This window comes from Hyla sarda, chromosome 3, assembly GCF_029499605.1.
Source record: "Hyla sarda isolate aHylSar1 chromosome 3, aHylSar1.hap1, whole genome shotgun sequence".
Taxonomy (NCBI): Eukaryota; Metazoa; Chordata; class Amphibia; order Anura; family Hylidae; genus Hyla; species Hyla sarda.
Genome location: NC_079191.1, coordinates 141,333,733 through 141,352,449, shown reverse-complemented (window position 1 = coordinate 141,352,449; position 18,717 = coordinate 141,333,733). Strand labels below are relative to the sequence as shown.

The 18,717-nt window shown below is 42.9% G+C and overlaps 1 protein-coding gene across 3 annotated transcripts in view; it reads right to left on the bottom strand.

The window, feature by feature from the left end:
* Positions 1–3,213: 3,213 nt before the first annotated feature.
* Positions 3,214–18,717, bottom strand: part of MYNN (myoneurin) — a 43,983-nt gene continuing 28,479 nt past the window's right edge. For 2 of the 3 annotated variants that reach the window (XM_056565117.1, XM_056565116.1), the window contains 7 exons: positions 18,359–18,649; positions 15,803–16,545; positions 11,838–11,997; positions 9,420–9,598; positions 8,632–8,715; positions 7,765–7,851; positions 3,216–3,921 (listed from right to left, as the gene is read on the bottom strand). In XM_056565117.1, the coding sequence (XP_056421092.1) occupies positions 3,659–3,921; positions 7,765–7,851; positions 8,632–8,715; positions 9,420–9,598; positions 11,838–11,997; positions 15,803–16,545; positions 18,359–18,624 (1,782 nt within the window). In that variant the 5' untranslated portion in view covers positions 18,625–18,649 and the 3' untranslated portion in view covers positions 3,216–3,658. Of the gene's footprint in view, positions 3,922–7,764; positions 7,852–8,631; positions 8,716–9,419; positions 9,599–11,837; positions 11,998–15,802; positions 16,546–18,358; positions 18,650–18,717 lie in introns of all 3 variants that reach the window. The other variant, XM_056565118.1, reaches the window with a different exon arrangement.

Genomic DNA, 18,717 nt, shown 5'->3' with positions numbered 1-18,717 from the left:
ACTACAGAGTCTGCACACAGGAGAGTGTCAGCCGCTGTATTCATCTGTATGGACTCCCCTACACTCACTTCATTTGTAAAAGTTTCTTCTGAGTATTACATTTTTTCTCCACACTTTCTAAAATCAAGAAAAAAAAACTTGGAATGTAGATTATAAGCCTTAAAACGCACAGTGACCAATGTACAGCTTGCAGATTTTGTTTGTACCATATGAATAAATACAATAACCTCTGCTTTTAGTCAGAGAGATGGAACTTGTATGGTGAAACCCCATACAAACAACATTTTTCTTATAGCAATGTGAAAGAGTAATACACATCTGTTTCCTGCATGGATGACCCATTCATACATTCCATCAAACTACAACTACCTAAAGGAGCTTAAAGGGGTATTCCAGGAAAAAAACTTTTTTTTATATATCAACTGGTTCCAGAAAGTTAAACAGATTTGTAAATTACTTCTATTAAAAAATCTTAATCCTTTCAGTACTTATGAGCTTCTGAAGTTAAGGTTGTTCTTTTCTGTCTAAGTGTTCTCTGATGACACGTTTCTCGGGAAACGCCCAGTTTAGAAGCAAATTCCCATAGCAAAGCTCTTCTAAACTGGGCGGTTCCCGAGACACCCGTCATCAGAGAACACTTAGACAGAAAAGAACAACCTTAACTTCAGAAGCTCATAAGTACTGAAAGGATTAAGATTTTTTAATAGAAATAATTTACAAATCTGTACAAAACTTTCTGGAGCCAGTTGATCTATATAAAAAAAAGTTTTTTCCTGGATAACCCCTTTAAACCATAGTCTTTCAGAAAATAGTGAACTTTAAACACTTGTTTGCTTACGCAAAACTGGACAACCGTTCTTGAATAGATAGGGCCCAAGGAAATTCAGCAAGCTCACAGATAAATGAAAAGGATTTGGCGCTTATTTTCCACGAGATATGCTTTGGAAATAAGCGGCCAAAGTCAAAGTCCCATGGGCAAATATGGGCAGAATACACTTCCTCGTCGGAAGTTCTGATGTGTGTACAGAGGACCTCCCATTGACATGAATCGGACGCTGCTGCAAGCAGAATGTCTGAAGTGTACATGGCCCATTAGCCTCTGTTCACACTAGTACCAAACTTCCATTTATGCTGTAGTGGTATAAGCTTTAGGAAAAAGATGCAAGCTGACAGACTTGATAGACGTTCATTACAATTTTGACTGCAATTGTTCTGCAGATTATGACTATTCTTGCTATTAAAAATACTGCAATGTCCAACAGAACCCCCAATGTAGGCTACTGAAGCTAGTGTGAACAAAGCCTTAAATAATCAACAAAATACATTTTACACCTCCAATCACAGCAATTTTCTTATTGCAGAGACCAATCTAATCACCCAGAGGCCCTAACAGCTCAGACTCATAAGTGGGTTGGTACACACACACACACACACACACACACACACACACACACACACAACGTGCAGTTTTGATGCCTTTTCTTATTCAAATTTTTTTTTTTCTTTTAGAAATATTGACATTAGAAAAAGTGATTGACGTATATTCACAAATTAGATTTTTTGGGGGGAGATTTGAAGTCTTCAGGCTATGCTAGCACGTTGTATTTTAAACACATCTTGGTAATTTTTTGCTGTGTTTTTCTAAAAATCTTAAAAATTACATTTAATTACAATGGTTTGCACAATTGCAGTAAACAGCACCATTTCCCAAATTTTTTTTTTTTTAAACCTGGCAAAAATGCAATGTGTGAACATGGCCTCAGGAGAGGTGTATAACTGCTATAAATCCTGATCCTATAGAGATCGCAGTATATAGATAGAGCTCGATGGGGATGGAAAATCAGCTGACCCAGGAGAGACCACTTTCTCTGACACATTACGCACTGCGATTTTCTGTGGGTCATGAACAAGTTACAGTAATGAAAAATATGCAGCTGTGTGTGCTTGCATGAAACAAATGGCACTGTAGGTATAGTGAAGCTGAGTGTGCATGATATGGGCAAAAGCTGGAGTACTTCTTTAAAGGGGTACTCCACTGGAAATCAACTGGTGCCAGAAAGTTAAACAGGTTTGTAATTTACTTCCATTAAAAAAATCTTAATCCTTCCAGTACTTTTCAGCTGCTGTATGTTCCACAGGAAATTTTTTTCTCCTTTCTGCCTGACCACAGTGCTCTCTGCTGACACCTATTCATTTTAGGAACTGTCCAGAGCATTATAGGTTTTCTATGGGGATTCGCTCCTACTCTAGACAGTTCCTGACATGGAGAGAGATGTCAGCAGAGAGCACTGTGCTCAGACAGAAAGGAAACTCAAAAAGAAAAGAACTTCCTGTGGATCATACAGCAGCTGATAAGTACTGGAAGGATTAAGATATTTTAATAGAAGTAATTTACTAATCTGTTTAACTTTCTGGCACCAGTTGATTTAAAATAAAAAAAGTTTTCCAGTGTAGTACCCCTTTAAAAGGGAAACTTGCAGTTTTTGAAAAATGCTTGTAAACTGTCTATATAAAGTGACATTATAGGAACAGTAATGATGGAAAGATCAACACTGATAATATAGAGGGGAAAACATGTCAATAGTGTGTGTCAGTCTGCAGGATTTTGTGCATGGTCCTTAGAAAGCAAAACCCTTGCAGAGAACACATATTAATGTCCTTTGGAACCCCTATTTACAGCTTGGCAGAAAGCTGGCAGGAACTATAGGTTTGGAGGGTTGCCATGTCTGGTCTTCAACTGCTAGATTAGCAATGGGGGGGGGGGGGGGGTCTTCTGCTGCAGCCAGTTGCTATAGAACAAAAGTCAGGTCTAAAGGCAGGCTTGTTAAGAGGAGGGGGAGTTAATGACTGTTCTGGGGCAAAAATATATAAGAATGCTTTATATATTGGTCACAGTTTTTATTAACTATTAAAAAGAACAGGATGAGGCAGGAACTGTAGCTTTAGTTACTCCACCCCTAGACATCTTATCCCCTATCCTTTGGATAGGGGATAAGATGTCTAATCTAGGCTGCGGCACCCCAAACATCCAATGCACGGAGCGAACTTTGCTCTGTGCCGGGGTGACTGGCGATGCGGGGCGGAGGCTCATGACGTCACGGCCATGCTCACACGTGATGTCACGGCCATGCCCCCTCAATGCAAGTCTATGGGAGGGGGCGTGACGCCCCCTCCCATAGACTTGCATTGAGGGGGCGTGGGTGTGAAGTCACAAGCGAGCCTCCGGCGCTGCACCCCACGCTCTAAATGAATGCTGGGTTCAGCAGGGAGATCGTGGGGGTCCCCAGTGGTGGGACCCCTCGTGATCAGACATCTTATTACCTATCCTTTGGAGAGGGTATAAGATGTCTAGGGGCAGAGTACCCCTTTAATATGAGTTTAATAGATTTGCTAAATATTCTACAACCTCACAGCATGTACTCTGTGAGCAAGAAATAAGACTTGAAAGCAATGTCCTAGTAAAAAAATAAATAAATAAAAAAAACTATGCAGGTAAAATGTATAAGGGGTGAATTTATTTTTCCTCTACAGCGCATCAAATAAATTGTTCCTCTAAAAGCAAAAAAAGTGCATCTCTAAAACCCCAGCTCAGGCTTACCCTACAGTAATTCTTTACGGCGCTGCTTGACTGTATTTTGTGTGATTGTAGACAGTTCTGTCAGTACATTTGTTGTAAAAATATAAACTGTGGCTCTGAATAGCTGCTGACCGATGTCCTCAGCAAAGCATCAGAAGAGAGACACTGGTTATCTGTTACAGGAAGCAACATCTGGTGGTCCTCCGGGCCAATGTGGAGAGTAAGAGGCAAGAACAACTCGGATGGCTTCAGATCCAAGCAGTCGGGAGCTGAACTAGTCTTTGCAGTGTCTTCCTCATTGAGGCTTCCACCAGAAGGTTCTGCTTCCTCTGTCTCTTCATTTCCTGCAATGCAACAAAGGTGATACAGTGATCCCTCAACTTACAATGGCCTCAACATACAATAGTTTCAACATACAGTGATATTTTCTGGACCATTGTAAGTTGAAGCCAGACTCAACATACAATGTACAGACAGTCCAGATCTGTGAAACGTGTCAATGGCTGGAAGAACTGACCAATCAGAATGGACATTCACTGGTAAAACCCCTGTATTACTGAAGTGTATGCACTGACTGATGTCTGGTAGCGCCCCCTACAGTACAGGGAGGTATTACATGTTCTGTACTCTTTACCTGTACCAGGGATAGCTGCTCCTTTGGACACCAGGTGAGGGCGACTCCATGTTACTTTTTTTTTTTTTTTAGGACATTGCATGTTCTGTACAGGACCCCGAAGAAGCTCCTGTCCTCTACATAGACCAGTGTTTCCCAAGCAGGGTGCCCTCAGCTGTTGCAAAACTACAACTCCCAGCATGCCCGGACAGCCGAAGGCTGTCCGGGCATGCTGGGAGTTGTAGTTTTGCAACAGCTGGAGGCTCCCTGCTTGGGAAACACAGACATAGACAGTGATTACAGCTCCCAGCAGATCTTTCTTACTTTTATATGTAAGGATTTGCTTTATCTATATTAGTTATCTACTTATTTTTGTTTAATCATCACTTTTTCCTATTTTTGGATGATATTTTGATGGCTTTAGAACCAATTACCAGGTTTCCATAGAGTTCTGGTCTCAACATACAATGGTTTCAACATACAATGGCCGTCCTGGAACCAATTAATATTGTGTAACTTGAGGGACCACTGTACCTGGTTTACAAAATGTCATTTAAAAATAAAATATTATTAAAAAAAAGTTTGACAAACTGTTACTTTGTTCCTAACAGCAAACGCTGAGCAAAATGCAACTGTTACAAATACGGCTGCCGTTACATTAATTATTATTATTATTTATTTATTTTTTGCCACAATTGTGTCAATGACCAACAAAAAGGCAGTTTGTTCATGTAACAAATAATTGTCACAGAACAAATTTGTAAACGTTTATGTAATGTACATAAGGAGGGAAATAAAACATACAATATCCATTAGCAATTATTTCAAAGTCCATGCTACAATTCACAAGTGTGTTCTTATCTGCACATCTTCCCAGATGATGTGTATTAATAGATATTATATGTATAAGATGTATTATATGTGTATTCATTTTCCACAAATATAGTTTAATTGTTATGGACACCTTCGCACTGAGTTTTTTTGTTTGTCTGTTTTTCCACTTTAATTGCTTTATAAATAGACTTCTTTAACGCTTTCTATAACACCATTATATAGCTCTAACGACCTGACGTCATGTTATTTCTGGCTGTGTGTTCAGTCTCTTTGCTCTCATCACAAGGAGGTTGTACACAACAGATGAGAGTGTAGATAGTTAGAAACATATCCATGTTTTCAAGGAGGGCAGATCACACAGGCTTTACTGTATCACAGTGTAGATAAGGAGGAAAGGACACAAAGGGAAGTCTGAATGGTAGGTGGGTAAATTACATAGGTTGTTTATCTGTGTAAAGACAGAAGAAACTCAGCAGAGTCAGTGTGGGGGGTATTTACAAACCGCTACATCAGGCTTCAGGCTTAAAGCGTACCTGTCATTTGCAAAAAACTTTTCATATAAACAACATATGTATATTTGCACTATTTATTGGTTAAAAAATGTGTTACATTTTGGGGTGAAAGAATCCTGGCTTGTCCTTGCAGCTATTGTCTATGTGTATCTGTGCAGAGACAAAATACAGGAAGTGTGGGCAGGACAAGCAGGGCTACTCTGTACACCGAGGACAAGCAGGGCCCTGTGCACCGAGGACAAGCGGGGCTCCTCTGTGCACCGAGGACAAGCGGGGCCCCGTGCACCGAGGACAAGCGGGGCCCCGTGCACCGAGGACAAGCGGGGCCCCGTACACCGAGGACAAGCGGGGCCCCGTACACCGAGGACAAGCGGGGCCCCGTACACCGAGGACAAGCGGGGCCCCGTACACCGAGGACAAGCGGGGCCCCGTACACCGAGGACAAGCGGGGCCCCGTACACCGAGGACAAGCGGGGCCCCGTACACCGAGGACAAGCGGGGCTCCGTACACCGAGGACAAGCGGGGCTCCGTACACCGAGGACAAGCGGGGCTCCGTACACTGTGGCTGCGACATGCCCCGGCTCAAACAGCAGGATGACTGACAAGCCAGGAGCCTGCACAGAGCCCTGCTTGTCCTGCCCAAACTTGTATTTTGTCTTTGCACAACGACACGTATGCAACAGAATTTTTTTTTTACCCAAAAAATATACACATTATTTAACCAAAGTAAATTACAAATATACATACAATAGTATTATCTACATAATATAAAATGTTTTGCAAACGAAAGGTACACTTCAAAAAAGTTTTGTGCAAAAATGTGCTGTGACGCAGTGCTCGCAAGTGGGCAGAGCTTATTAGTGTGAGGGGGACGTGGCCTCCCGAGATGCCAAATTTATGAAAATTTTGGCTAGAGAGCAAGCATAAATTATACATGGCATCTATGCTAAGTTACTATAGTACCTATGCTAGGTTACTCAGTACCCAATCCTGACCATGTACGTTCATTTTTATGCCTCTATCACCTATATTTATTATCAAAATACCTTTCTTCATTAGCTCACAGTGTTAAAAAAAATCCTCTCGGAAAGGGGACCTCCTTGTGGTGGTGGGAGGTGAATGGTGTGTCTGCTCATGCTGCCTTGTCCATGACTCATGGACATACTGAGGCAGGACTAGTTAGTGTTCCAGTAGGTTTGGGGACCCCTAGTGGTGGGATCAGTGGTCCAGGAGCCGGTTTCCTTATTAAAGCACAACTGTCATGAAATTTTGGTGCAATAACCTGCCCACAGCCTGTGTACTGTGTGCAGGTGGTGGGTATAGCAATATTTTTACCTAATATTTGCAGGCTTTCATGACTGCAAATAATGCTTTTATTCAAAGCCACTGATGGTCGGAAAGGCGTGGCACGAGGTACGCGATCCCCCGCCGCCGCCAAGCCCACCCCCACGCCTACCCCGTATGTCAGCGCTGGGACCCCTGTGTGAGTGACACACAGGTCCCAGTGCATGCGCCCTTCAGCTAGTCTAACCTGCGTGCTGATGTGTGTCATCGCGCTCGCTCCCGCCGCCGTCTTCCTTCTCAGTGCGCCTGCGCAGTGCTAGGTGCAGAGAGCACACTTCCTCTCTGCACCTAGTATCGAGAACTAACCTGATTGCGCGCTGCTCTGAGCAGGCGCACTGAGGAGGAAGACGGCGGCGGGAGCGAGCAGTTGCAGGATGACACACAGCGGCGCGCAGGTTAGCAGATTTGCTGAAGGGCACATGCATTGGGACCTGTGTGTCAATCACACAGCGGTCCCAGTGCTGACATACGGGGTAGGCGTGGGGGTGGCGGCGACAGGGCATCGCGTACCTCGCGCCACGCCTATCCGACCGTCAGTGGCTTTGAATAAAAGCAATTTTTGCTGTCATGAAAGCCGCCAAATATTAGGTAAAAATATTGCTATACCCACCACCTGCACACAGTACAAAGGCTGTGTGCAGGTTATGGCACCAAAATTTCATGACAGTTGCGCTTTAAATATTAAAAAAAAAATTGAAATAACCATATTACAAAAGGTCTAGAATTTTCTTCCGTAATAACATATACAAAGTTTCTGGATCTGACATTTAAAGGGGTTGGCCACTTTTAAACAATTCAATGAATGAATGAAAAAAAATAAAAAAAAGCTACTTTTTTGACATATGCTTCACTATACAGTAGGAAAAAGAACATCTTAACTCACCACTGTGCATTTTCAGGTTGTGTTTCTTCAAGTTTTTCACATCAGTATATGAGTTTCCACATACTTCACAGACAAAGGGCCTTTCTCCTAAATTCAGAATATTATGTAAAATATAATGTAATATGACCTGAACATATGTCATTTGTTTCAATATCACAAAGTAAAACAATAAAAATGTCGGAGTTTAAGTGTCTGATTGCAGGGGTACGACCGCTTGGACACCCCCACCATGATCTTCTACACAACACACGGGCAGTCCCCAGGAAGGAAGCATGTCTACCCTCACACACACATGGCCGACACACCCCCTCCATGTAGGTCGATGGGAGAGCCGAAGATACAGAGTTTGAGTATCTTCGGCTCTCCCATAGAGATACATAGAGGAGGTGTGTTGGCTGCCGCTTCAGGTGGAGGAGACTGCGGAGGGGGTGGGGTGGGGGCCCAGTGTTCACACCACCTGCAATCAGACACTTCTTAGGGGACATTATGCAAAAGGACCAACAATCAGCTGGCAAACAAGCGAAAATTAGTTTCTGAGCTGCGGCAAAAATCCAAGTTGGTTGTTGGCAGCGCATTAACTTAAGTAAAGTGGCAGCATGATTTGTGCATCTGTTTACATGAGATGATTGAGCCACGTAAAGAAGCCATTTAATAGGCGAAAATCATTATTATATAGTATATACAGTCAATTAGTACTTGTTGTAATGGCCAAAAATCGTCCTGGCTAAAAGGTCTCTAAGGTATAAAAAACTATTTCCCACCTATCACTATAGCAGATTAAGTTTAGAAAGGTAAGGGAGTGGTATACGATAGTCTTTACTGAAGCGGTGATGAAAAACTATGCATTTCTTTACAGAAAATACCTACCTGTATGAGAACGAAAGTGTTTGTTAAGTTCTCCAGAAGAAATAAAACTTTTTCCACAAACTCCACAAATGTAAGGTTTCTCCCCTAGAAATTACATATAGATGAGTGTACATTAAAGATAAAGCAATACTGACGAAAGAACCATTTAAAGATAGGTTATTTTCTCACTGCGTTGTGTAGTGTCTGCTCACAGGTATACGTTGGGTTAATTTCCTGTGACAGATGCCAGAGTAGCATCCAAAGTATGTACATCCCCCATGTTTTACATACACTGTTATTCCCTCAAGCAAATGTACAGAAACCCTGGCAAGAATCACCGGAAAATAGGCAAAATTACACTCTTTTGGCCTCTGTTGAATAATTTGGGGGTGGGGGGGGTTCTATGCATTTATTTACCGTATATGCCAGAATTTCCAGGGCATACTACAAATTTGTACCTCAAACAAGTGAGTATAGCCACGGGTATATAATACAATAGAATATTTTTTTTCTCTTTAAAATACTACATACAAACTCAAACCAACACCAGGAGTGGGTCCAAAGCACAGAAAAAGGAGCAAAGGTTTCACTATTTTTTTTTTTTCCTGGGTGACATGCAGGATTCACTATCAATTTAAAAGCCTTCTGTGAAACAGGGAGGGGTACACGGCTGTTATAAATATGCTATTTTGGGGAGGTCTAAACATGTGAATGCTTATGTCCAGGACAAAGACAATAATATATCCCCTTTAGACTTGTATGCACTACTGTAGGATTTGATACGTGCCGACTATTCCTTTTCCGGTTACCTGTATGCTTTCTTGCATGAGTGATTAGAGAACTGGAGACCGCAAACGCTTTTCCACAGGTATCACAAACATACGGTTTCTCTCCTGTGTGTCGCCGGACATGGTAGGTCAGGGTGCTAGCCTGTGCAAATCGCTGACCGCACCTATCACAGACATATGGCTTTTCTCCACTGTGTTTTCTAACAATAAAAAAGCTAAGTGTTAGCATAAAAGGAAAAGGTCATATAAACTTTTATTATTAACTTGTGCTTGTTCTAACTATAAGGACAAGCCTGTTGGGAGCATCTAAGGTCATGATTACATGGTGTAAAATGTGCGGGAATGACCACACGGAAAACACGTGCGGACATTCCGCACATTTGAATAATGGCCCTCATTTACTATGTCTGCGCCAGAATTGAAAAAACCACGACTAACTCTCAATTTTGCTAAGAAAACCTGAAAAGGGGGCGTGGCTGCCAGACAAAGGGGCGTGGTCTCTGAAAAGGGGCGTGTTCCCAACATTTTCACAAAAACCCAACATATTTACTAAGGTTTCCACATAAAATGTGGTGGATTTGAGCCGAGGAAAACCAGACAGATCAGAGCATGTGTAAAAAAAGCTAAATGTAGGGAAAGTGGAAAATGTAGGGAAACATTAGTAAATACAGTGGAAAGTAAATTGTAGGGAATTAAAACCCACAAAGAAACCTACACAACACTAGTAAATGAGGACCAATGTCTCATAAAGGGCAATGCATTTCCGTGCGAAATCTGCAAAAAGAATAGACAAGTCTATTCTTTTTGTGGACGCCAGAATGGGGATTTCCGCGGCAGAAACATGTGCCGCAGAAATTCCACTGTATGAACAGTGCAGCAGAATCCCATTGACTCTGCTTCAGCGAAATGTCTGTGCGGAATATTCTTGTGGAATTTTGCCGTGTGAACATAACCTAACAAGCACTTCTGAGGATCAGAAGAGTGAACAAATAGACCACCACCATATTGGCAATGACACTGCTGCGGAATGGGATCCTGGGATTAGGTAAATGTCTCCCCAACAATCAATATGCCTTTTTGTGGAATGCTTTTTTTTTCTAATTAAAAAAAATATATATATATTTTTTACATACATTTTATTGCAAATTTCGAAATTAATAAATTAATAAAATCACATCAGTCAAATAATATTTGGATGAGATACGTGTACAACTTGTTTAAAAACGGAATAATTTGTTAAAGTATTAGGTGCAGATCTCTACATGTACTTCAATAGAGATTATGTCAAATTAATAGTAAAACTGTACAAGTAACCAGATCGGGCTCATGACCCCAAACATCAAGCAAGCAGTTGTCGTTTAGACGATATTAGATACGATAGGATGCGAATTGTCTTTCCAGAGTCATGTAATAGCACGTTACACTATTGGTAAAGCATGAGTTAGTTAAAGGGGTACTCCGCTGCTCAGCATTTGAAACAAACTGTTCCGAACGCTGGAGCCAGCGCCGAGAGCTGTTAACGTCATAGCCCCGCCCCCTCATGATGTCCCGCTCTGCCCCCCCAATGCAAGTCTATGGGAGTGGGCGTGACAGCCGTCACGCCCCCTCCCATAGACTTGCATTGAGGGGGCGGGACGTGACATAAGGTGAAAGTCACCAGCTCCCGGCGCCAGTGTTCGGAACTGTTTGTTCCAAACTCTGAGCAGTGGAGTACCCCTTTAACACCTAGGAAAGTGAAGGAATAAAATGTATTTATTTAGTTTATTTTTATTATTTAATTTAAAAAATTGCTAGGACCCAGGTAACTAGTCATGGGGGTGGTTCCTTGAAGCTGCTCTTCCCCCGCCAGCCTTGAGTGACAAGTCTTAGGCCTGCAGGTGGGGAACGGCTGTGGAGACTGCCCTCTGCGACTACTTAGCCTGGTCCCGGTGTATTTAATTTATTTATTTATTAAACTATGATTTTTTTTCAGAAACTTCCAAGCAATTCAGAGTAAAACATGGAGTTTCAAGACCTCGTTCCTTGCACCTGTTTTAATGCTGCCTGCGGTATTGGAAGTATAAAATAGGTCACAGGTTCACTTTAAGGAGTGGTCTTCAAACTGTGGCCCTCCAGATGTTGCAAAACTACAACTCCCAGCATGCCCGGACAGCCAACGGCTGTCCTGGCATGCTGGGAATTGTAGTTTTGTAACATCTGGAGGGCCACAGTTTGAAGACCACTGCTTTAAACTGAACCAAATCTTGTTCAGCATATATTGCAAATAAAAAAATTATAAAAAGGCCTTAAAAAATTGATACAACTTCCATCTCTCCATATTACTGATCGTTTGTTTGTTAGGGGGGATCCTTGAAGAGATAAACAAAAAAATAAAAAAGTGAAAATCCTAGCAGTGCACAGACATATTTTTAGGGGCACTTACCACATTATGTTACTGACCTGACATGAATCTTTAAATTGCTGGAAGTAGCAAACTGTAGATTGCACACGTCACATTTATACGGTTTCTCTTCTCCATGATGCATTCGGCTATGAAAGACCAACTGGCATTTCTGGGCAAAACCTTTGTCACAGAGCTTACACTGATATGGCTTTTCTCCTGAAATATCAGATAAACAGAAGGGAGTCACAACTGAACTGGACAAAGAGAACAGGTCAAAGGTCACTTTCTCCATGTAAAGGGTGTTGAATGCTTGTTGCTGGTTCTCACTTATATTGTACTTTTATCTTCAGTTACATCAGAAACTTGTGAGGTTACAGTCCCACAAGCATTTTACCATGTTTTCCAAGCGGGCAAAAAACATATTAAAACCATTGTTCGCAATAAGAATGTGTCTATACAGCAGATAGTCTTGTATTTTGGGAAGCTCCCACCTATTAAAAAAACAAAAAACTACCAGGCAGTTTTGTAAAGAAACTGTTGTAAACTGTTCTAAAATACAAATACACAAAAAAAAAAAAAACTCATGGGAACAGAGATCCTGCACTTTTTCCACAGCAGGAACGCAGTTCCCATTAGCAGGAGTCCTGCAGGACCAGCCCTTAAAGGGGTACTCTGCCCCTAGACATCTTATCCCCTATCCAAAGGATAGGGGATAAGATGTCAGATCGCAGAGGTCCAGCTGCTGGGGACCCCCGTGATCTCGGCTGTGGCACCCCAGACATCCGGTACACAGAGCGAATGTCACTCCGTGCCGGATGACTGGTGATGCGGGGCAGAGGCTTGTGATATCACAGTTAGGCCCCCTCAATGCAAGTCTATGGGAGGGTGTGTGATGGCCATCATGCCCAATCCCATAGACTTGCATTGAAGGGCCGTGAGTGCGACGTCACGAGCCTCCGGTGCTGCACCCAACGCTCTAAACGAACGCCGGGTGCAGCAGGGAGAATGCGGGGGTCCCCAGTGGCAGATGTCTAGTACCTCTTTAAGTGGAAATCTTGGGAGAGTTCCCACACTATTTTTTCCCAGGACTTGACCCCCTGTGTGTTCTACTACGTTTACATTTCTGGGCTGGAGGGTCCATTCAGGGACTCAATCTCAGATTCCATTCAACAGCAGTAAATAGAGGCAGCAGGTCAGCCGCACGCGGGACACTAACAGAGCCCGACAGACCCCACTGACTTTAATATGGTCCGCTAATTTTACTGGATTTTAACCGAACAAGAAACAAAAATGTCAGTTACTTGATCGGAACCTGTGACAGAGGCCCTGAATGGAGCATCCAATGCAGATGTGAACAAAGCTTTACTTGGCCTATTAGATATACGTGTGAGTGCTCGTCATTGAGAAATCTCCTTATTGTACTCAATTCCAAACACACAAGTACCAGTGTATTTTACCTATTAGGTCCAGACCCCAAATAAGTACAGGTATGCACACTGCTTACAGTCCCCTTTCATAAAGTTCCTTAGTACTGGTAACAAGTACAAAAATTGTTCTAATGAAAACAGAATTAATAAATAAAGTGCAATCTTAAACCCCCTCAAAGTGCATGTAAAATAGATTGAGGTGACATATTATTGGTAAAAAGGAGGCTGTTTCCCCAATATGGCAGCAGAATGCATATGGTCCAGTCTGTACATGTCCACTGCTCATGCTGCTCTCTAAACAGAAATGAAGGAGCACAGAGCTCACCTGAGCACAGCTATCTGTTCGTTTTAGTGTTTGGTCGGGATCTCAATTTTTCATTTTCACGGACCACCGTTCCAAAAATCTGTCAGACTCCTGTGGGGCGTAAATGCTCACTGTACCCCTTATTACATTCCGTGAGGGGTGCAGTTTCCAAAATGGGGTCACATGTTGGGGGGGGGGGGGGGGGTCCATTGTTCTGGCACTATGGGGGCTTTGTAAACACACATGGCCTTCAATTTTGAACACATTCTCTCTCCAAAATCCCAATGGCGCTCCTTCTCTTCTGAGCATTGTAGTGCGCCCACAGAGCACTTAACATCCACATATGGGGCATTTCCATACTCATAAGAAATGGGGCTACAAATTTGGGGGGGGATTTTTCCTAATTTCCCTTGTGAAAATTTGTCAAACACCTGTGGGGTATTAAGGTTCCCTATACCCCTTGTTACGTTCCGTGGGGGGTGTAGTTTCCAAAATGGGATCACATGTGGGTATTTATTTTCTTGCGTTTATGTGAGAACCGCTGTAAAATCAGCCACCCCTGTGCAAATCACCAATTTAGGCCTCAAATGTACATGGTGCGCTCTCACTCCTGAGCCTTGTTGTGCGCCGCAGAGCACTTTGCGTCCACATATGGAGTATTTCCGTCCTCAGGAGAAATTGCGTAACAAATTTTGGGGGTCTTTTTTTTTCCTTTTACCGCTGAAAATTAAAAGTATGGGGCAACACCAGCATGTTAGTGTAAAAATTTTAAAAATTTACACTAACAGGCTGGTGTAGACCCCAACTTTTCATAAAGGTATAAACCTTTTCATAAAGGTATAAAAGGAGAAAAAGACCCCCAAAATTTGTAACGCAATTTCTCTCGAGTACGGAATACCCCATATGTGGCACTAAACTGTTGCGTTGAAATACGACAGGGCTCCGGAGTGAGAGCACACCATGCGCACTTGAGGCCTAAATTGGGGTTTAGCTTCCGCCATCAAAATACCCTACGGCAGTGTTTCCCAAACAGGGTGTCTCCAGCTGTTGCAAAACTCCCAGCATGCCTGGACAGTCAGTGGCTGTCCGGCAATACTGGGAATTGTTGTTTTTTAACAGCTAGAGGCTCCGTTTTGGAAAAAGGGCCATACAAGACGTTTTTTATTTTTATTATTGGGGGGGGGGGGGGGGGGGGCTGTGTAGGGGGTATATGTACATGTAGTGTTTTACTTTTTATTTTGTGTAGTGTAGTGTAGTGTTTTTAGGGTACAGTCACACGGGCGGGGGTTTACGGCGAGTTTGAGCTGCGGTGGAAAATTTGCTGCATCTCGAACTTGCAGCAGAAAACTCGCTGTAAACCCACACTCATGTGAATGTAGCCTGTACACTCACATGGGGGGGGGGCAAACCTCCAGCTGTTGCAAAACTACAACTCCCTGCATGCACTGACAGACCAAACATGCTGGGAGTTGTAGTTATGCAACTGCTGGAGGTACATTGGTTGCAAAACACTGAGTTAGGTAACAAACTCAGTGTTTCGCAACCAGTGTGCCTTATGCTGTTGCAAAACTACAACTCTCAGCATGCACTTACAGCCAAAGGGCATGCTGGGACTTGTAGTTATGCAACACCTGGAAGCACACTACTGCAACTCCCAGCATGCCCTTTGGTAGTTTGTGCATGCTGGGGGTTGTAGTTATGCAATTGCTGGAGGCAAACTTTTTCATTCCCTTTCATGCATGCTGGGAGTTGTTGCTAAGCAACCGCTGGCTCCGCTCCGGAGGCCCCGTTCCCGCTGCCTGGGATTGGGGCCCCCACTTCAAGTACTCACTCCCGGCACCCGCTCTGGCCCCCCCCGGAATAGAGGCGGAGTGGGTGCCGTTAGGGACACCCCCACCCCCTACATACCGCTTGAGCTTCCTGGCTGCCTCCGGTCTCAGGTGTTCTCCTATTCAAGGGGCCTTGGGGGGCGGCTGAGCCCAATACGTCACACTGCAGTCAGTGATTGGCTGAGCAGCAATTGACGTACCGACCCCTAGCACCCAGAAGGGAAGAACACCGAAGATCAGGAGTAGCATTACCGAAGGCGGTGGGGAAAATGATTTTTTGTGGCAGCTGTTCATTCAGTTTTTTTTTTTTTATGGCCAGAAGTGGATTTAAAAGGAGAAATATAAAAAAGAAGGACATATACTTCGCCTTCCTGTTGGATGCACTTCTGATTTTTTTTTAAAGAAATGCTGTGTGTGTGTGTGTGTGACCACCCTCAATGGGTTAAGCACGCCTGTCTTACCTGTATGAGTCCTTACATGTGTTTTTAGCTGGTTGCACTGAGTGAAAGCTTTTCCACACAAATGACATACATAAGGTTTAACGCCCTTGTGGATCCGCATGTGGCGCCGAAGGCTGCTAGCTTCTGAGAAAACTTTCCCACAAGTATTGCAGGTAGGTTTATTCTTATAGTATTTCTCATCCGCGTCTTTTACCAAGTCCTCCATCCTGCACATGTTAGATGCACTTGTAATATTAGCCATACAGTGTTCCTTCAGAGCGCCGTTTTGGGGTGACCTGACTTGTTTTTGCCTCACTGATGAAAGCTGAGTAACATTCGCTTCTGGTAAAAAGCTTTCACAGCTCAGTGTCATAGTGCCTGGTGGTAAGCAGTGATCCGTAGTGGTTTGCTCCACTAAAGCTTCTTGCAGTCTATTTACAGGCAGGCAGGCGTCTGATGTACCATTCTGCTGGCCTGCCACCTTTTTTGGCATTTTTTGGGTAGAGGTTATTTTCCTTTTCCACTTTTTGCTCCTAGCTGTTTTTCTGTTTGTGATCTTTTTAGGCGGTCGTAGATCTTTTCTTTTGTCCCCTGCTGCTGTATGCTCTGGTTGTCTATCTGTGTCAGGACAATCCTCTGCAGAAGGAAGCTCTGTACTGCAGGCTTCCTCCATCATAACACAGTTCAGTTTAGTTCTGCATGTCAAAACTACTTCTTCAAGCCTCAAGTATTCAGCCGCATTAAGGATTTCTTCTAAAGGACATCTATGGGAAACGCAGCAGTAAGGGTGGCATTAGTTTTGTACAAGTGTTACTGGCATTTCATAATACCGTGTTATAATGGCTTCAGATCATAACTCCATTACATGCTAACTTGTCTTCTTAATGCAAGGAATTAATTTCTTACAAGACAAGGCCAATATTATGTGTAATAATTCAATGTTACTTTTAGAGATGAGCGAACTTACGGTAAATTCGATTCGTCACGAACTTCTCGGCTCGGCGGTTGCTGACTTTTCCTGCATAAATTAGTTCAGCTTTCCGGTGCTCCCGTGGGCTGATAAAGGTGGATACAATCCTAGGAGACTCTTTCCTAGGAATGTATCCACCTTTTCCAGCCCACCGGAGCACCTGAAAGCTGAACTAATTTACGCAGGAAAAGTCAGCCACCGCCGAGCCGAGAAGTTTGTGACGAATCGAACGAAGAAAGAACATGTTCATTCTTCAAGCGGAATCCTCTAGCAGAAATCAATAGAAGTCAATGGTAAAAATTCCGCCCGACATCGTTTTCGCGCATAATTTGTGCAGAAATGGCTGAAAAACCCTTCACTTCTTTCTCCCCAGTTTCCGCGCACAATTCCGCACAAATTCTGCGCTAATAGAAAATTCTTTTTTCCGCACGTAAATTTTTCAGCGTGAATTCCTCTTGATTTACTCAGTGTGAACACACCCTTATGCGTTTTGGACCCACTCCTGGTTTTGGCTAAAATATTAATCAATATATTGACTAAAATACCATGTGTAAACATAGCCTAAGGATATATTGACAAAGGCAAAAGAAGTGTATGTCATATAGAAGAAGTGACATGCTACCTTTTTTGGGGGTGGAGTTTTGGGAAATGACACTGCACTGATTTTGATGCGGAAATCCATGCGTTTTACATGTAAAAACACAGAAAAGGTGCGACAAAGGGTAATGTCACTAGTAGAAGGAGCTTCTCGCTTAGTCTCCACTGCGTGACCTAGTGTGATGCGATTCTACCCCACTGGGTATTGTGCTGGAGACAGGTGCTGTGGAGCCAGAGCAGGAAGCTCCATCTGTTAAAGGGGTATTCCAGTAAAAAAAAAAAAAAAATTCATATCAACTGGCTCCAGAAAGTTAAACAGATTTGTAAATTACTTCTATAAAAAAATCGTAATCCTTCCAGTACTTATCAGCTGCTGAAGTTGAGTTGTTCTTTTCTGTCTGACAACAGTGCTCTCTGCTGACACTTCTGTCCATTTTAGGAACTGTCCAGAGCAGGAGAGGTTTGCTATGGGGATTTGCTCCTACTCTGGACAGTTCCTGAGACAGACAGAGGTGTCAGCAGAGAGCACTGTGGTCAGACAGAAGCAACAACTCAACTTCAGCAGCTGATAAGTACTGGAAGGATTACGATTTTTTTTATAGAAGTAATTTACAAATCTGTTTAACTTTCTGGAGCCAGTTGATATGAAAACAATAGTTTTTCAATGGAATACCCCTTTAATGCACATATTATATGCGGCAGGGAGAACAGGTGCTTGGTATGGGTAGTTATTTAGATAAATGACTATCGTGCACAGTGCCAAATTTTCTTCAAAGTGAATGCAACTGGAGAGTTACACTTTTAGAGATCTTTTCCCATTGAATGAAACAGAATTTAATGGGAAAAATAGTCAGTTTTTGGGGTATTTTTTCCGAGATGCAAGACAGTCCAAAAACTTATTAGGGGTAGAAAGCACAGGGTATAGGTGTGCTGATACTGTAATCTACTAAGGATATTTTGTGCGTAAATCCATAGTATTGTATGGGTTATAGATATAACATACAACTTACCTGTCAAGATGTAAGTCGCCACTATAAATAAAATCCAACATTGTCTGAAATCCAGCAGGGGTCACCTGCTTCTGGTCCAAAAGTATAGTACAGTCCAAAGTGTCCTTAAAAAGGGCTCGGAAATATTCACTGAAAGAGGCCAATACATTCCTATGAGCTCTGTAGTGGCCGTCACCGATCACAATAGTGCAGTCACACAAGAAGCCGGCCTCTCGCTGTGTCTGTAACTTGTCTAGAAGTTGTTTACAGTGCTCAGCATGGGCCATGATAGCCGGGCCTGGAACTTCTTATCTACAAGAGAATCACAATTGTCATGAGTGTTATTTCTACAAGATTTATGCCAAATAAGATCTGCATAT